We start from the raw sequence: 17,901 nt of genomic DNA on the forward strand, positions 1-17,901 counted from the left end.
GCATGTTATGTGGGAAAACAGTGTTTTCACTGTTATTCAATGTAGTAATTACTATTCAATGTAGTAATAAAGTACACTCAAATTCATGATTAAAGTAGTAAATCAAAGGAGTAAAATCATGACTAAAATATGTTACATCAACACAGTTACTGCCTTTTAGTTTATATATATTTATATATATATATATATATATATATATATATATATATATATATATATATATATATATATATATATATATATATATATATATATATGTATGTATTTATACACACACATATATGCACACACACACACACACACACACACACACACACACACACACACACACATATCCATCTATTTTAAAGAAAAGAAGAACAGCCTATAATGAAAAAAACGGAAAACACATTTTTTTTTCTCTAATTAATTAATTCTCTAATAAAAATAAAATTGTTCAAATCTATATATAATCTATAATATGTTTTGGAATGAAATCCTTCATATATATTTATCATTTAAATGTAAATGTATTAATTTATATGTATTATGTATTATTTTATTTACATTTTAGGTTGCTTGTTGGTTTAACTAATAAATGGCTTATAATAATGTCAAATGTAGTTGTAAAATCATCAGAAACAATGTGCCACACTAATGTATTCTACAGACTGTCTTCTGTATATAGAGTTTATATAATAAAATCTAACCAACTTCATTTGTTCATTAACAAAAACTAAAAACAAAGATAAGCATTTACAACCGCGATTCTAATATTCGGGTCTCCTTCGTTTTTTTCTGCACACATAACAGTTTGACACATGTCCGCGCCTGTTATTTCTTCCAAACGACCTGAAACCTAGAGCTACGCTTCTTTTAGCAGTGACCTCCCTCCCTTCCTCCCTTTCACCCTCCATGTCTCCCCACAAAGTCAGCGATGGGCGGGACGAGAGCGCTCAGTTTTCAGTCGCTTGCAAAATGTCACAGCCCTGATCTCGCCCGCCCATTGGCTCATGTCTACTCTTACGTCACGATCATGATTAGAATTGATGATCGGACGTTTTGATTTCATTGTCTGGCGAAGGCGACCAGTGAAAAATCTGCTGAATTGGGGCGGCTGTTCGATTTGTCCACAAAAACAAAGGTATCTATCACGTTTCATACGCTGCACGGTTATAATGTGCTTTCGACGACACAAGGGGACATCCCCCCGGCTCCGAACAGCTTAGGTCATACATTTTTGACCAGCATCGGGGTCGCAGGCGTTGCAAATAAAGGGAAAAAAAAGTTTAGCGCGGTCTCCCGGGCCTGGTTGGCGCTTCTGCTGAAATGCGCGATCTGCTCTGCTTCCTCAAATCCTGCTGATTTTGTGCCGGATGGAAATGTGGCTTTTAACGTGGTTTGCTGGTTTGTTTTAGTGACGGGAAAGTTGCGTTAGAATCTGCCGTTCAGGGTTTGTGAATCCGGCGGCCAGCTTTTTGTTTTACCCTTTGCGGGGAGCGGGGAGGGTGGATTTGCGTTTTCCTCATCAATTGTGTTTGAGATGTAATCATTATTTCATACGCTAGCCATGCGCAGTGAGGCTTTTCGAAACGGAGGAAAAAACGAATAACCCTTGCAATCCCTCCTTATGAATCCAAGACTCTGAAGCAGCGTTACAGCTAAGATACTAACGCCGACTGCAAATACATGAAACAGCTTATTTAGTAACCCCATCAAATTAGCTACCATTATGCAAAGCAGAGAATTACAACAGCGAGAGGCTGACTGGATTTTTTAAACCGCCGAGGCGCATTTTACCGAATATTTCATGAACTACCACCGCTGCGGCTCAATGTTTTTAGCATTGTGGCTAAACGCTACTACATCAGTAGCGTACCGGCCAAGTTAACTTGGTACAGTTAGCCTGCTGTTCACCTTTGTTTCATACATGAAACACTGGCATTGAACAGGTTAAAGAAGCAGGATTCATAGATTTACACTGCTGCTCACATGCTTATGTGTATTATTGTACTTTACAATACAGTTGGTTGGTCGTCCATTGTGAGCCAAAGAAGGGTTTTGAACACTGCATAGGCCTGTGGGCTACATTCAATAAAGAAACATACAAAAACGTTTTCCGGTGTATATATTTATAAATATATAAGGGGGTAAGCTTATGAATATTAGATTATACATTTGTAAAGGAGGTTACTAGTCATTTTGCTTGAAATAGGATGCACTAATAGGCAGTGTTTCAAAGGAAAATGGAGAAAAATGACTTTATCACATCTTTCTTTTGTTCTTGTAGGCATTTATCTAATGTCCTTGCACTTGAACGTTCCTCAAATGCAGACATATTGCACAGACAGAACACTGTTTTAAATAGTGGGAGATACTTTTTCACTAGTGTGCAGCTGCTTTCATTCATTCTCTTGTCTTCCAGACTCTGTTTGGCCAGATCACTTGAGAGACAGTAAGGCAACTCAACAACACTCAAAAATCAGACCATGCCACATGGTGAGCAAGCCCCCATCAGATAGCACCACAGAACTGTATTGATCATGAGACCTTGCCAAATTGTAGCTAAGCTTTCCTAAGTTAAATTAGAGAAAACTTTACTACATAAGTGAAAGGTAGCTAATTTGAGGTCTCATGCATGCTGAATGGCTTGCCTGAGTGGTTGTGGACAGTGGCAGCGCTTCTGTGCTGTATGTTAGAGCTCAGTTAATTGGCCTACTGGTCGCCCAGATCTGTTCCTCACCTCTCCCACCAGAAGCATGGAAACATGGCAGGAGAAGCGGAGTATTCAGACTGTGAGTATGTGAATGAAATGTCTAAACTATTCTTGAATAAAACATGAAGCTAAGAAAGATGTGCCTGGGTTTGAAAATGTATTAAAAATGTCTAACTGTTTGTATGTAAACATATGCCTCATTAAATGTGGTCTAAATACTGTAGAGCTGTGGGTTTCAGCCCTTGTCCTGCATTTTCCCTGCACTGAAAACAAAAAAAAGGTTCATGATTTAAATATGTCAAATGGCTGCACATGAACAAAATAAGATGCATTCACACAATCACTTTTTTTTAGTTCTTTGACACCAATTTTTTCCTCACACACCAACTCAAGTATGTCTGGTTAATTTGTTGATTAGGTGTGTGGATAGGGGTCATTAGTTCAGGAATCAGAACAATCCTCAGGACCCAGGCTATGGACATTCTTATAAAACAAGGCTTTAATCATTTTTATATTTTTTTCACTTATTTCTCAGATGAATCTGCGATCAGTGTTCACTGCTGAACAGCAGCGCATCCTTGAGCGTTACTATGAAAATGGCATGACTAACCAGAGCAAGAGCTGCTTCCAACTCATTCTGCAGTGTGCCCAGGAGGCCAAACTTGACTTCAGTGTGGTCAGGGTAAGCCTTTGTTTATCATGTTATCAGGTCATTCAGTCATCAACTCATTGATCCTTTTATACTTGATTTGTAATAACACACAGGGTGGTCGCTGCTATTGGCAATGAATTTACATTTGATGCTGTCCTAGACAGTCTTTGTGTATTTGGCTTTAGAATAGCCTCCAGAAGAAGTTGATAGAAGTTAAATTAATAGGCTGACACATTTTCTTCTCATTACTTTAAATGTAATTGATCAGCCAAGACATACGTGAACTTTGCTTGTTGGAACTACTAGGCTAATGTAACTTATACTCTTATGTGGTGTATTATAAGCTTCCATTACTATTTTAGTTACATTAGCTGTGTAACACAGGTGCTAAAAAAGTAAACAAGCATCAAACATGTCCTGATTTAGTACATGGAATATGAAGAAACATATGAGAATTAGATTTCTATTTTGTGTCTTTTTAGACATGGGTAGGCAACAAAAGAAGGAAGCTGGCCTCCAAGGCAGATAAGAATGGAGTGGTCGGCCTCTCTAACCATGCCCTTGCCGGGCCTGCTGGGGCTCTTGTTGCTGGATCAGTATTAACAGCAGAGATGGCTGCCGTGCGAGCTGTCCAGCGTGGTCCAGCCGTGGCTCACCTCCTCCCACCGCCAGCCTCCTGCCCTTCTTCCTCTTCCTCACCCTCCTCTTGTTCACCACTCAGCAGTGGCAGTGGAACTAATAATAATAACGATGTCATAGTGACGGGCACATACTCTCTCCTGCGCAGCGCCAACCGCCTAGACTCTTCATCTCAAAGTCGAACAGGGCCAAAAGCTGTGCCCACACAGTCTGATCCTGAACCAAGTCCACAGGCTCGTCCAGCCTTACATCCAGACGCAGTTTCCCTCCACTCTGCTGCGATAGCCCTCCAGCGCAAAGCTCCCCACATCCCGACCTCCAGTGCCCTGTTGTTCAGCCAGATGAGGAGGACGTTCTCGCCTCGAGAACCAGTGGCTATCCCTCCCAACTGGGCAAAGCAATATGGTACACCTCAGAACCAGTCATGGCCAAGCATTTCTCACCAACAAACATTGCCAATACGCAACAGCCCCCCAGCCAGTACCTCAGATAGTGGGCTTAAGATCCAACAAGTGTACACCATTGCCGGGTTAGGGGAAGCCTCGCAACGATCTAATCCTGGGACCAGTCAGGATCGGAGTTTGAAAAAACCACACCCACCTGATACATCAGAGACGTTTTCGATTGCCATGGAAACAGGTGATGTGGAGGATGAGTATTCTCGGGAAGAGGAACTGGCTAACATGGGTGCCCAGATTCAACTCAGCAAATCCACCAGTAGCAGTGTTAGCACAGCAGAAGGCAACAGGAACTCGTCAAGCGGGCCTTCCTTGATCGATAGCCGGGGTATGTACGCTGTGACTGGAAGGAACCAGTCGACTGCACCACTCAGTTCCCCAAACTCTGCCCTATTTGGAGAGAAAGGGTGTCAAACCAACAGTTCTTTACTACTCGGTACAGCTTCTGGTGACGGTTACCCATTCAGGCTCTTCTCACAGACCTCTCCGACAAGAATACCCACCCTGAAGGTATGGTGTTGAATTACACAGTTCACCATTACACATGGTTTAATAGTTGTTTCAGACTTTTTGATACACCACTTTTGAATAAAGTATAATTAAAATTTAGTTTGATTTGTATCATAATATATTATTAAATATTCTCATTAGAAAACAATTCCTTACATTACATCATCACATTATTTTAGCACAGATCAGGTGTTCATTAAGTATCTTCAAGAATTATTTGTAAAAATCAGACTCTCAACTGTGATTTCTGTACTCAGAACAGTAAAATATAGACAGTAACTTCCTTTATTCAGCTATATGTAACGGTGAATTATATTTTTAGCTCAGAGTTGATAGCCTTTTAGTCATAATAGTTTTGTTTATGCAACATTTATGCACCCAACATCATCAGGGATATATTCAGAGATATGGTTTAGTTTTTCCATTTAACTCATTCAAATCAACAGAGTAGTTAGAATGTGTGCGTGTCCATATTGGGCATAGTAAAATGATGCATTGCATGACATCATGTCAGTATGTGGAATTGGAGCTTTATCAAAGATATAAAACTGTATGCACCATGCTGACTTTGTTGTTGGAAGCAGCATTGTTTACTAATTGACTGGCTTACACACTTCATTCATTCATATCACATAATAATAATAATGGTAATAATAGTTGATATTACAGAGGACTTTATCTGCACTATTATTTACAGGTGCATCTCAATAAATTTGAATATCATCAAAAAGTTTTTTTTTTTGTTTTTTTTTTGGTAGAACAGAAGAACCCTTTTTTTGTGCTACATAGAATCATCAACAGCACATTCTCCATCAATCATGCAAAGGGTTCTTTGTGTTTATGGTTCTATATAGACCTTTTTTTGACTAAAGAACCCGTAAAGAACCTTTTTGAAGTGTACTACTGCTACTACTAATAATAATCATGATTATGATTATTATCATCAAAAAGTTAATTTATTTCAGTATTTCAATTCAAAAAGTGAAAATCGTATATTATGTAGATTACACAAAGTGATCTATTTCAAGCTTTTATTTGTTTAATGTTGATGATTATGGCTTAAAGCCAATGAAAACTCAAAAGTCAGTATCTCAGAAAATTTGAATATTGTGGAAAAAGTTCAATATTGTAGACTCATGGTGTCACACTGTAATCAGCTAATCAACACAAAACACCTGCAAAGGTTTCCTAAGCATTTAAATTGTCCCTCAATCTGGTTCAGTAGACCACACATGGGGAAGACTGCTGTCTTGACACATCAGAAGGCAGTCATTGTAATCCTCCACAAGGAGGGTAAGCCACAAAAGGTCATTGCTAAAGAAGCTGGCTGATTGGCGATTCAAGAATTTTTAGGGAGATTCACAAGGAGTAGACTGCTGAGTCATTGCTTCAAGAGCCACCACACACAGATGTATCCAGGACATGGGTTACAACTGTCACATTCCTTATGTCAAGCCACTCATGACCCAGAGACAATGTCAGAAGCGTCTTACTTGGGCCAAGAAGAAAAAGGACTGGACTGTTGCTCAGTGGTCCAAAGTCCTGTTTTCAGATGAAAGTAAATTTTGCATTTCATTTGGAAATCAAGGTCCTAGAGTCTGGAGGAGGAGTGGAGAGGCACAAAAACCAAGCTGCTTGAGGTCTAGTGTGAAGTTTCCACAATCACTGATGGTTTAGGGAGCCATGTCATCTGCTTGTCTTGGTCCACTGTGTTATATCAAGTCCAAAGTCAGCGCAGCCATCTACCAGGACATTTTAGAGCACTTCATGCTTCTCTCTGCTGACAAGCTTTATGGAGATGCGGATTTCATTTTCCAGCAGGACTTGGCACCTGCCCACACTGCCAGAAGTACCAAAACCTGGTTTAATAACCACTGCGAACTCACCTGACCTAAACCCCATAGAGAATCTATGGAGTATTGTCAAGAGGAAGATGAGACACCAGACCCAACAATGCAGTGGAACTGAAGGCCGCTATCAAAGCAACCTGGCCTTCCAGAACACCTCAACAGTGTTACAGGCTGATCTCCTCCATGCCACGCCACATTGATGCAGTAATTCATGCAAAAGGTGCCCTGACCGAGTACTGAGTGCATATACTGTACATAATTTTCAGTAGACCAACATTTGCATATTAAAAATCATTTTTAAATTGGTCTTATATTCTAATTTTCTGAGATACTGACTTTTGGATTTTCATTGGCTGTAGGCCATAATCATCAACATTAAAATAAATAAACACTTTAAATAGATCACTCTGTGTGTAATGAATCCAAATAATATGAGTCTCACTTTCTGAATTGAATTACCTAAATAAATTAACTTTTTGATTATATTCTAATTTATTGAGACGCACCTGTATATAATCAGATATTAAGATTTAGATTTTGTCACACATGAGTTACACAGTTTATACAAAGGTAAAAAGAATATGAGCAAGTGATTTTTTTCAACAACAAAAAGTTACAATGAAAAAGTTGTAAAACCGATACAGAAGAATTTCTACAGAGAAGATGGTTAATTAAAGTGTAGAGTGTAACAGTGTAGTGCAATGTAATGTAATGACATTGCAATAAAAGGGAAATCAGTTCAAACTAAATAAAAAAAGCACATTTTTGACTTTGTGAGATCATGGGTTTTATGTATCAAAATAAATGTTACAACTGCATTGATAACTCTATTATAGGAAATACATTCACTATATATCAATAAATCAATTTGATGACTTCAAATATTTATATGTATGTTTCCAATAATTGGATTAAGCTACATTTAAAAAAATCAATGCATTTGAATCACCACCTGAATTCACTTCAGGTGAATACATGTCATTTTTACACCTCTAAGGCCACTCTAGGGAATAACTCAAATCAAACTAAATCATACTAAAAATGAAATTATACTAAGTCGTTTTAGGGATTTACTAAAGACAGTTGACCCATGTCTGGCTACAGTGTTCATTTACTGGATGTCAGCTATTTAATCTTATTGAAATTGTGAGCTGGATTGTGGCTTCTTTAAGAGAGCAATGCCTGCAAATAGCTTATCTAACATTGAAAGTTCTAAAGGAGCATCTAACCCGAGTATTGATTCCTTTAAATACTGAACGCTTCCATCTCACACCAGAGTTAGAGTTAAGAGCTCACTGTATTTGAATGTCTTTCTTAGTTTTTGCAGCTGCACCTTCTGTTTCCATTATTCAAATTGTGAAACATTTTGCATGATTAACAATACATTTTTCCAGATTTTTCAATTATGTCAGGGTGTTCATTTAACTTATTTGCATGTATAGAAGAATTTATAAGATCCATATCAATCACATTTTGGTTTTGCAGTTAATCAGTTTAGCTGATTTTTATCGGCTATGAAATGGTCATGAAAATGTTATGATCGTGATATTGCAGCTGATCAGTTGCCTTAACTGATATGTAGTACTAACCAAGTTTTAGGAAATGATAATTGTACCATTAAAATGCTTGTAGTTAATTGTATCTTGTAAAGAAGTACACAGTTGTCCCCATGTCCCAGATGTAGCTTTGTGTATTTCTACGCATTCTATAGAGAGAAACATGTCATTCTATATTAGAAGACTACTTTAAATTGAGGTTCTCTGATGTTATTCACTGAATTGGTTACCATAAAAAAACATGAACTTCAGCATTAAATAGTTTTTATATAGAAATCACAGTGTAAAAGAGTTGCAATTTAAATTATAACTCGCACCACCATAATGTTGTCCTAAGTGGAGCAATTTAACCTAACAACACATGTGAATGGTCTGTAGATGAGTCGGACCAATCACAAACAACCCATGTGCTGTTTACATTACAGCGCAACCCCAACTGGCTGTCCACCACACTACGTGCGGACTAAGTGTTCAAAGCTAAAGCCAGAAAAAATGGTTTTGCAGGGGTTCTTGGCCAAAAACAGGCCTAAAAGTGGACCTCATTTGGCACAAATTTAAAGTACAGTCCTTATAGTGATCAGAAAAATAATGGTTATACATTTTTTCCAAATCATTCAACATTTATACACAATATCAATATGAAAAAATATTTTCTACTAAAAAAAATGTAGTAAAATAGAATTACTTTTTGTTTCTTTGTACGTTACTTAGTTTGTTTTACATAACTTACTAACTATCTTACATACCCTACTAACATGTTATAGATATCCTATGTATTCAGTGTTAACTAAAGCTGTTAATAATGTAAAGGAATGAAAATCTGTTTGAAATAATAACTCAACATAGTTTTAGGGCAAGTGTATTATGGCTTAAGCATGCAGTTACCATGATGCTAATTAGTTAGTTTCAGTAAAAACATTGAATTTGATGGCTTTGACCGTGAATGTCATGCTTTAACTGAAGCATTATTATCTGAGTACCCTTAAGCTGTTTTGTTTCTTTTGTTAGGTAAGTAGCATGTCGGCTCCCTGGCTTCTTAGCAACTCCCGTAAAAGAACAGTGAGTGCTTCGGCTTCCTTTCAGCTTCTACCCTTCCTGCCTTGCCATCACTTTCAGGTTATGAATGTTTCTGCTCTAAATCTTTCATTTCTGCAGCTTCAGGACAGGACGCAGTTTAGCGATGGGGACCTGTACACACTGAAGAGGTACTGGGACAATGGGATGACCAGTCTGGGGTCTGTGTGCAGAGAGAAGATCTCAGCAGCAGCCACTGAGCTCAACGTGGACAGTGAAATCATTAAGGTCAGTAGTTTACCTGCATTATGTTGTTTATTCCAACGTACATTAACAAAGTCTCAGAGAAAATCTTAAATGTCTTTTTTAGAGCTGCACAATATTTTGGCAGGAGATGTATTATTCACCAATGAATATGACCATTTAATTCTGATATTGGACTTACAACCAATAATTACAACTGACAATTTAATCTGCCCTATTTTCTGCGTGCACATGTATGCAAGTGTGGTGACTAGTGCAGGATATTTCCTTTCAATCTTGTGCCATAACAACTAGTGAATACTAGTAAAAAACAGAACCAAAAATTGTATTCAAGGTTCAGATTTGAAGAGCTATCCATTATTTGGATGGATAGCATAGTGCAGAAATACTCAAATCGAACCCTTGAATTAAATTTCCAGTCCTGGATTTAGCCGTTGATTAATGAGGCTGGGTTTCACCAAAGGCATCTTAGCACAAAGATTATTCTTAAATGGTAGAGCACGCATCACACTGAACACTCACTCTACCAGTTAAGATGACCTTAACATTAAGATGCTTTTGGGAAACTGGGCCCTGAACTGTTTATGTAACTGGTTAGCCACCTAGTGCCTTATCTACTTGCAAATACAAAATCCATGACTGGAAACTGAGACTCCACTGTAGAACATATGAAAACATATGAAAAACTGCAGGTGTGATTCCCTGTGAATACAGAAAGGTCTGTCAATGTCAAATGTCTATTAGTAATACTAATAAGAGTATCTGCTAACTAATGTCAATATTTACATGAAGTAAGGCAAATGTTTACAAACATTTCCACTTATCAGCTGTCATGACAATTAAAATGAATTAATTATCCATGTGTAAAGTTAAATGTCATAGTCGTATGGTCCCTGCTTTTTATATAAATGAACATATTTTAAAAGTTTAATTATTGGTGAAATGTATAAATTAGGTTTTTAAATGAAAGAACTTGTTTTCATTTAATCATTAGTATCGGCCATAACTATATGTTAATTGTCAGTTATTGTGATTGTGGTTATTGATAAATATGTGCATGTTCAAGTATTGTCCTCAGAAGCACTGTCCTCTGAGGTTCTTCTCTGCAGATACCAGCAATTCAATCACTTAGTAAGCTGAACTGCATCAGCAGTTATAGATGCCATTAAGCCCTTTGATATTCAATACTTCATGTTCATCTTTTTCTGGCAGACTTGGATTGGTAACCGCAGGAGGAAGTATCGACTGATGGGTATTGAAATTCCACCTCCCAAAGGAGGCCCAGCAACCTTTCCTAAAGTAGCTAGTGCAGAGCCCCCTTCACCTCTGACCCCTGAAGAGGATGAGCCTAGGATCTTAAAGCCTGCAGAAGATAGTGAACAGAATGATGTTGTGTCACTCTGCATGTCTGAAGGTATATTGAAACTTTTATTCAAGTGTATGTAAGCATAAATCATCACTTTAACTGAGTTATTTTAAGATCATGAAGATCGGGCCATTTCAGTCATTACTATTTTTGTGTTTTTAAATTAGATTTACAGTCTTATTTTTGTAGACATGAGTAAGTTTCAATATATCATTACTGATGTAACATAACCGTGTATCTCCAAGGTGCTAATATAGTAATTATGGAGCATTTCTAAAATAAAGTAAATAAAAACAAAAATTGTATGTTTTCAAAAGACAGTGGTATGTTTCCTCTGTCTTTAAAGATGGAACGAGTGACTCTTACCTGAAAGAGAATGACGATGGGCATGATGGCTCTACTAATTCTGCCCTTGCTGAAAATGTGGTAGGACAATATATTCCACTGAATCATATTGTGTATGTAATATACTGTAAAAAATGGTTAATTAATTAAACCTAAGTGGAAACAGGCAATTGAACTAGTTTTATTCAACTCAAATAAACAGTGGTTCTTTCACAGTATTTTTCTGAGTGATAGTAGCTAATTTATTTGTTACCACATGAAGTTTTTTTTTAAAGTTGAACTGACAAACCATTTTTACAGTAATAATATATAATGATATATAATAATATTATGTTCAAATGAGCGACAAAAGTGAAAAAACAACAAATTATCTTAATAACTTATGTCTAAAATCTGTCTGCAGTCCCACTGTAATATCTCTCTATCTAGTTGTGGACAGACTGTTCTTGCTGACACAGTCTGATGACGTCTTGCACTGACATGCTTAGTCACCTGAAAACAGTTGCTATTCTGTACATTCTGTACATTTTCGCACTATGTAAGCATGATGGTCATTGAATATATGATGTATGTTCTCCCACCATTTATTCAGATTTTTCTTTGTCACCCATATGTGTGTAGATGTAGGTATTTAAGTATATGTACAGTTGTATGCAAAAATAAATCTAAATAAATCTCCATCTTCTAGATGGAGCACTCTTTTGCATATTTTAATGCACAATTACTTTAATTGCCTAAATTTGACATATTCGAAACAAAACAATAAATAAAACATAAATTGTGGCCAGTGCAAAAATTATGTATAGTTTTCATTTTTTCCAATAGAAATAAACTGTAACTGTGAATTAAAATTCATAAATGCCATATTTAAGTTTGTCTTAACTTAAAATCAGCAAAAAATGTAATTTGACCTAGGTTATTCAGACATTTGCTTATGACTGTATAAATGGATTATTAGAGTGCAGCTTTACTTATACTTACTTGTGCACAGTAATTGCAATATTAATGCATGAATTTAATTAATAAGTGTGTATTCTGTTCGCAAATTTGTTCCAAACAGAAGATTGAAATAATTGATGAAGAAGAAGATGATGACGACGACGACGATGATGGCGAGTTGATGGCCACAGATATGGAACAAATGCATAGTCTTTTAGAGTACAAAGTAAGTAAAGCACCAGCAGCCTACAGGGTTATCATAGTTTTCTGTTTAAATTAGTTTTATTTCTGTCTTTTTCTCTTTTTCTCACTCTTGAATTTAAACAGAGTCCATATACATGGCTAAGAATAATTGTACTTTGAAACATGTTTATATTGACAAACTTACACAACAGGTTAATTTATTGGTGGGTACTTCACATGTTTGAGCATGAAATGTTTCATCTTTGAAATTTAATCTTTCAGTTGGTTTTCAGTATCGTTTTGGAAATGCTGGTTTCATGTAGTATTCCTACTTTTGTCTCACACCTATATATTATTCATTTCAGCAGACAAAATTTTTAATCTGCACCACGAGTTCAAAATAGCTTGAGAATGGAACATAAACAGTGGCAATAATCATATACTTAATAAAAGCATGATTATTGTGATTATGACTTACTGATTTAATAGATTCTTTTAAGCATTTGACCCAGGCACAATATAAAGAAACAGTGAAAGTCAATAGAACAATGTGAATGTTTTAAATTTATTGGATTTTAATTTCTCCTTACTATTTTATGCATCTGTGTTGTAGTTACATCAGCAGATTTACATATTTATGTTTATTAAGTTCATAAATCGGTCTCATGAAAATTGTACATAGAAAATTGTCTACAATTTGATTGTATCTGGGTAGATCTGGTCAATTCATTAATGACAAGTAAATGAAAAGAGAATTTTCTATACTGATAGTGAAGAACATAACCATGATGGCAAGACCTACTTAACATATCCAGTTTTCTGATCAACATACACTGGTTTCTCAACTAATTTAACAAAACCTGATTGTTAACTACAGGCCCATTTTTTCCTGCTGTGCTTTTATTTTTTTATTTTTTCCTCGCACCACAGTGATGCATGGTCGATCACGCCTGAAACTGTGTACTGCCACTCATCTATAATCCTCTCCCTAAATGAAAATGTTTCTGCTTGGCTGACGAGCTCAGGAATTCACTCTGCTCTGCTTTGCTCCCGGACACCCACAGCTTCTTGGCTTTGCATACAAATAGTGACGGGGGCAAATCATTTCCAAGCATCAATTTGTTGGGCAGAGTGGATTGTGTGTGCACTTTCTGCTACCTTTGCATTCTAATATCTGGCATTATTTATACTGCTTGATGCACCTCCAACCCAGGCATGCAAGAGTAATGTAGGTGAATTACTTTTATATAACAGTTTACTGGCATGTAGGTTGTATTATTTTCACAATAATTTGAAGTTGACAGTCATAAATAAAGCACAATATTAATAATGACTGTAGCATATGGTAAGTATTGATTGTGTCAGAAGTACTTGTCCTTTTTTCCCTTAAAAGTGGAATTCCACTTATGGATATCCTTGGAAAAATTGTGTATGAAAAGATCTGTAATACACCAGTCATTTTCTTTTGCATTGTAATTTGTTCAAAGGATTTATTTTTTGGGGTACTTTATCTTGAATGATTGCCAATATAAGTATATAACTTATACAACATTCCGGCTGCAGATTCCACATATGTTCTCATAATATGTGGAATGTATGGATATAAGGTGATGGTGAAATTCTGGAAATCAAATTGAGAAACTTGCACTTATTTCTTATAGCATGAAGAAGTCCAGTACCTTGAGAGCGAGCTAGAGAACCAAAAACAGAAGTACTATGAGCTGAGGACCTTCACCAAAAGCCTACTGAAAGCGATGAAGAACAATGACCTTGAGAAACAGCAGGTAAGGAAAGCACAATTATGCAGAAGATCTACACAAAAATGTTTTTGAATTTATTTGAGATGATAACCAGTCTGTGCTATGTGTCCTGATTATGATGTCTGTGGCAGGAACTGTTAGCCAGCCTACCTCAACAAGTGGAAGAAGACTTGGGGCTGAGTCCGGAGCGGGACGCGGAGTCCAGCATGGAGATGACCTCCAGCCAGAAGGATTCCTCTGTATCAGAGGGGGAGGGGGACACACACTCACACACACTCCACACCGTGCCTGTGGAAGCTTACAAGTAATAATGGACCTGCTGCGGCCTTTTTTACCGCATATCAGACAGTCTTCTCGGGTGGATCCAGTACTCCATCAATAAATGACACTAACTTGAGCGTGGTCTCCATCTCCTCACTTTTACTGCTGAAACAAGTGTGTCTATAAGCAATCTTTTATGCAAAGGGTGGAAAAGATAATATAGGTATGTTATGCTCTCTCTTGCTTATTTAATAGGCTTGGGTGTACATAAAGGAATAATCCAGCATTTTTCAACATAATGTTTATCTGCAACCTCATTAGTATGTAATTTATCTCAGAAATTTCACTTTGGCAGCTACTTATTATTGGGTTATCTTGGAAATATGAAAGTATTGTATGGTACAGATAAAGATTAGGTATTAGTATTATTGTATAGGTATTATTATAGTATTTATTTAATTTTAATCAGGGAAAGATGCCTGTGGCAAAGTGTTTTTTCCCAAATTGATGCACGAATAGACACCAACAAAAATGAAAACACTGGGAAATCATGTACTTATTTAAAGTGGTCTTTGAACAGGCTGGTTAAGCAATATATTACATCTGGTGTGTTAGAAATGACACTTGTCTGTGCTTCCTGAGTCCTTGCACAATGGCTTTAGTGAATGGCAATAATCATTTGAGTCCCACATGTTAACGGTGCACCTGGGGGCACTGAAGGGTTTAGGCTGCAAAGCTGTATTTGTTGGTTAGTGAACTAACTGTGGGCTCAATTTAAGGTAGCTCTAGGTTAAGATGTTACTGTGGGTTAAGCTAATGATGGCTTAAAACCAGTTATTTTGCTGCAAACTATATATCTTATTTAAAATCTCTGTAATTTATGGTGATCTCAGTCCTGTACAGTGATCATACTGTTTCTGAATATCAGCACTGGCTAAAAATGGCTCCAAATTTTGCTTGTGTGACCTTTGTACTCTTTACACATATAAGACCACCTGGGTGGGGTTTATTCTCTCTGTGTGGCTCAGGATAGAGGAGATGAGCCCTAAGCTCCTTAATTCCACCAGGAAAGAGGATGTAAGCTGATGGAGTGGATGGATTTTGAAATGTTTTGGTCAACTTTCCTCCTCAGAGGTCAAGGGTCTAGATGGCTGAAAAGGTAAGAAATTCACAGAACAAAGAGCTTCAAACAAGTTTCTTTTTTTTTCTTCTATTTCTTTTGCATTCTTGTTCCTAATGCTTCTAATGCTATAGCTTTTTATATCATGTTTATATATGCTTTTTGTATTTAAACATTTTAATAATTCAACATTTTAATAATTGAACTGTTAGAAAAATGGATGGCTGACAATGCCTCAACCGTCAATTATCTATAAATATAACTTTTCAATAATAACAATAGTGATGGTGCTTGAATTATTTATGTATTACTATCATTGTTAATACATTTTATATTTATTTAAAATTTGAAAGTCGTATGATTATAATAAATTATTATATTTTTCTCAATATCCATGTTATATATATATATATATATATATATATATATATATATATATATATATATATATATATATATATATATGTGTGTGTGTGTGTGTGTGTGTATATATACACATTTTTTCAGTGTGTATATATATATATATATATATATATATATATATATATATATATATATATATATATATATATATATAGATATATATACACATTTTTTCAGTATTATTTTGTCATTACTGTTAATAATAATGATAATATTAAATATTGTTTCTTTTTACCCTCTTTGTACCTTTGGATGGGGAAATCCTAAACTGAATTGCGTCAAAGCTGCGTCAGCGCACAGCTCCGTTGCTGTGGGTAGCACGGAGGCGGCCATATTCGTGTCAATGGGAAAGTAAGAGGCGTCCGGTTCGCGTATGGTCCAACCGAGCAGACCCTCCGCAAGCGACCCTCCGGCTGCCCTGCACACAGGCGCCAGGCTCATTACTCCCGAACCACGACTGATCGTCCAAGAGGGGCAGCAGAGCTTCTGAGACGAAGGAATGCCTCGCTCCACAAGGCTGTAGTTTAACCGTAGGGATGATGCCTTTTGCCCAGCCACAGGATTCCTGGCACAAAATGGAGGTGCATAGCGTTAGTAGTGAGGTATGTTAAAGTGTGCTGCTGTGTGTTAATGGGGCGTTTTAGAAACGTGGGGAAAACGATGAAAATGGTGCCTCGGGTTCGTCCTCTTAGCGGACCGGCTGTCGAGCTCCTGGCGGGCTAGCGTAGAAATGTGCTAGTTAACTAGCTAGGCCAGTTCATAAGCGGTTAGCAGTTAGCAAAATAGCTAACGCTGGCGAAGAGGGGGTTCCTATGTCGCGGCTTACCCAGTCTGCCTGTCACAAAGTTTTTGCCTGGTCCCTGAAGTCCCGAGTTACCGGCAAAATTAATGAGGACACGTGTTAAAGCTGAGTTCTTTACTCTTTGAGCCGGAAACGTAAACCGAGGCTCTTTGCAGCTGCGTTTCGTTGCTAAGCCTCAGAGATGAAGGTTTAATACCTCGCCAACTGGACGGATAGGTAGCTTAGTAGCGAATTGCCAAGCTAACGTTAACCTAGCTATCCTGCTTTTCCATATGGCTTTTCCATATGCATGCTCGGTGTACCAGTTTGATGAAATGAACCTATTAAAACAGTCTCACTGTAGAGCAAGTCCGTCTCCACTAACTTAATTCATTGTTTTCTTAGCGTTACATGCTCCTGCGTTTTAATCATAGAGTAGTTGGTTGGGAAGTCACCTGAGATTGATACATATAACCTAGCCTAGCACTGCTGTCAGGTCGTTCTTCTCGAGTAGCACTGTTTATCCCTTCACCACCACCACCGTGTCGTTTCCACACTGTAAACACCGTAGTGTATCTGTCAGCATGTACGTAGCTTTACGGCTCATTAGCACGAGAATCTAGACGATGTTCATGCTTAGTTAGCACTCTGGTCCGTTACAAAGAAGGCTAGCTTGCTGCTGATGCTGCTGGGGTGTCACACAGCCGCACAGACCCGCTAGGAGCTTGTTCTCTTCACGCTGGAGGAAAGCCAGACTGCATTCTTGAAAGGCTAACACCATGTTTCGTTGCCTTCTTTGTCATAAGCGGTCCGATAAACAGTTATGAGGTTGTTATTGTGCAGGGAGATATGTGTCTAAAGTCGTGTTTGTAGGAATTCACCGTCACTGGAACTGTAGGCTGATGCCTACATCCGATATTGTTCATGTACATGTTTTCCTAATGCCAATTTAGAAACTTTTAGAAGATGTCGAAATTGGGACTACATCTACCTAACACTATAGATATAATGTTTAGTTCTAGAGGCTTATGAGTGGATGAAAATTAGACGTTTAGCGTAATGTCGCCTGGACGTTCTGCTCTTTT

General features: G+C 37.3%; 2 protein-coding genes across 4 annotated transcripts in view; both read left to right on the forward strand.

The window, feature by feature from the left end:
* The first annotated feature begins 1,022 nt into the window (after positions 1-1,022).
* On the forward strand, positions 1,023-14,628 carry hdx (highly divergent homeobox). 3 transcript variants are annotated; one of them, XM_017703719.1, is made up of 11 exons: positions 1,023-1,123; positions 2,405-2,774; positions 3,231-3,377; positions 3,830-4,954; positions 9,369-9,419; positions 9,516-9,662; positions 10,851-11,052; positions 11,351-11,430; positions 12,410-12,514; positions 14,133-14,255; positions 14,363-14,628. In XM_017703719.1, the coding sequence occupies exons 2-11, from the start codon at positions 2,739-2,741 to the stop codon at positions 14,537-14,539; spliced, it is 2,193 nt and encodes a 730-aa protein (XP_017559208.1). In that variant the 5' UTR covers positions 1,023-1,123; positions 2,405-2,738; the 3' UTR covers positions 14,540-14,628. The 3 variants fall into 3 exon arrangements, with proteins under 3 accessions (XP_017559208.1, XP_037396314.1, XP_037396313.1); XM_037540417.1 differs by having other exon boundaries at positions 2,405-2,478; XM_037540416.1 differs by lacking the exon at positions 1,023-1,123 and having other exon boundaries at positions 1,197-2,774.
* Positions 14,629-16,343: 1,715 nt separating this feature from the next.
* Positions 16,344-17,901, forward strand: part of rps6kal (ribosomal protein S6 kinase a, like) — a 35,815-nt gene continuing 34,257 nt past the window's right edge. The window contains exon 1 of the mRNA XM_017703722.2: positions 16,344-16,637. Coding sequence (XP_017559211.1) covers positions 16,572-16,637 — 66 coding nt within the window. The 5' untranslated portion in view covers positions 16,344-16,571. The remainder of the gene's footprint in view (positions 16,638-17,901) is intronic.

This window comes from Pygocentrus nattereri, chromosome 8 (genome assembly GCF_015220715.1).
Source record: "Pygocentrus nattereri isolate fPygNat1 chromosome 8, fPygNat1.pri, whole genome shotgun sequence".
In the NCBI taxonomy this organism is placed as follows: domain Eukaryota; kingdom Metazoa; phylum Chordata; class Actinopteri; order Characiformes; family Serrasalmidae; genus Pygocentrus; species Pygocentrus nattereri.

Excerpts from the sequence above, each read along its gene's own strand:
- hdx (XM_017703719.1), top strand. The coding sequence starts at position 2,739 with ATGGAAACATGGCAGGAGAAGCGGAGTATTCAGACT. Across the intron at positions 9,420-9,515 it reads GCAACTCCCGTAAAAGAACA|CTTCAGGACAGGACGCAGTT; the intron begins GTGAGTGCTTCG and ends TCATTTCTGCAG. Across the intron at positions 9,663-10,850 it reads TGGACAGTGAAATCATTAAG|ACTTGGATTGGTAACCGCAG; the intron begins GTCAGTAGTTTA and ends TTTTTCTGGCAG.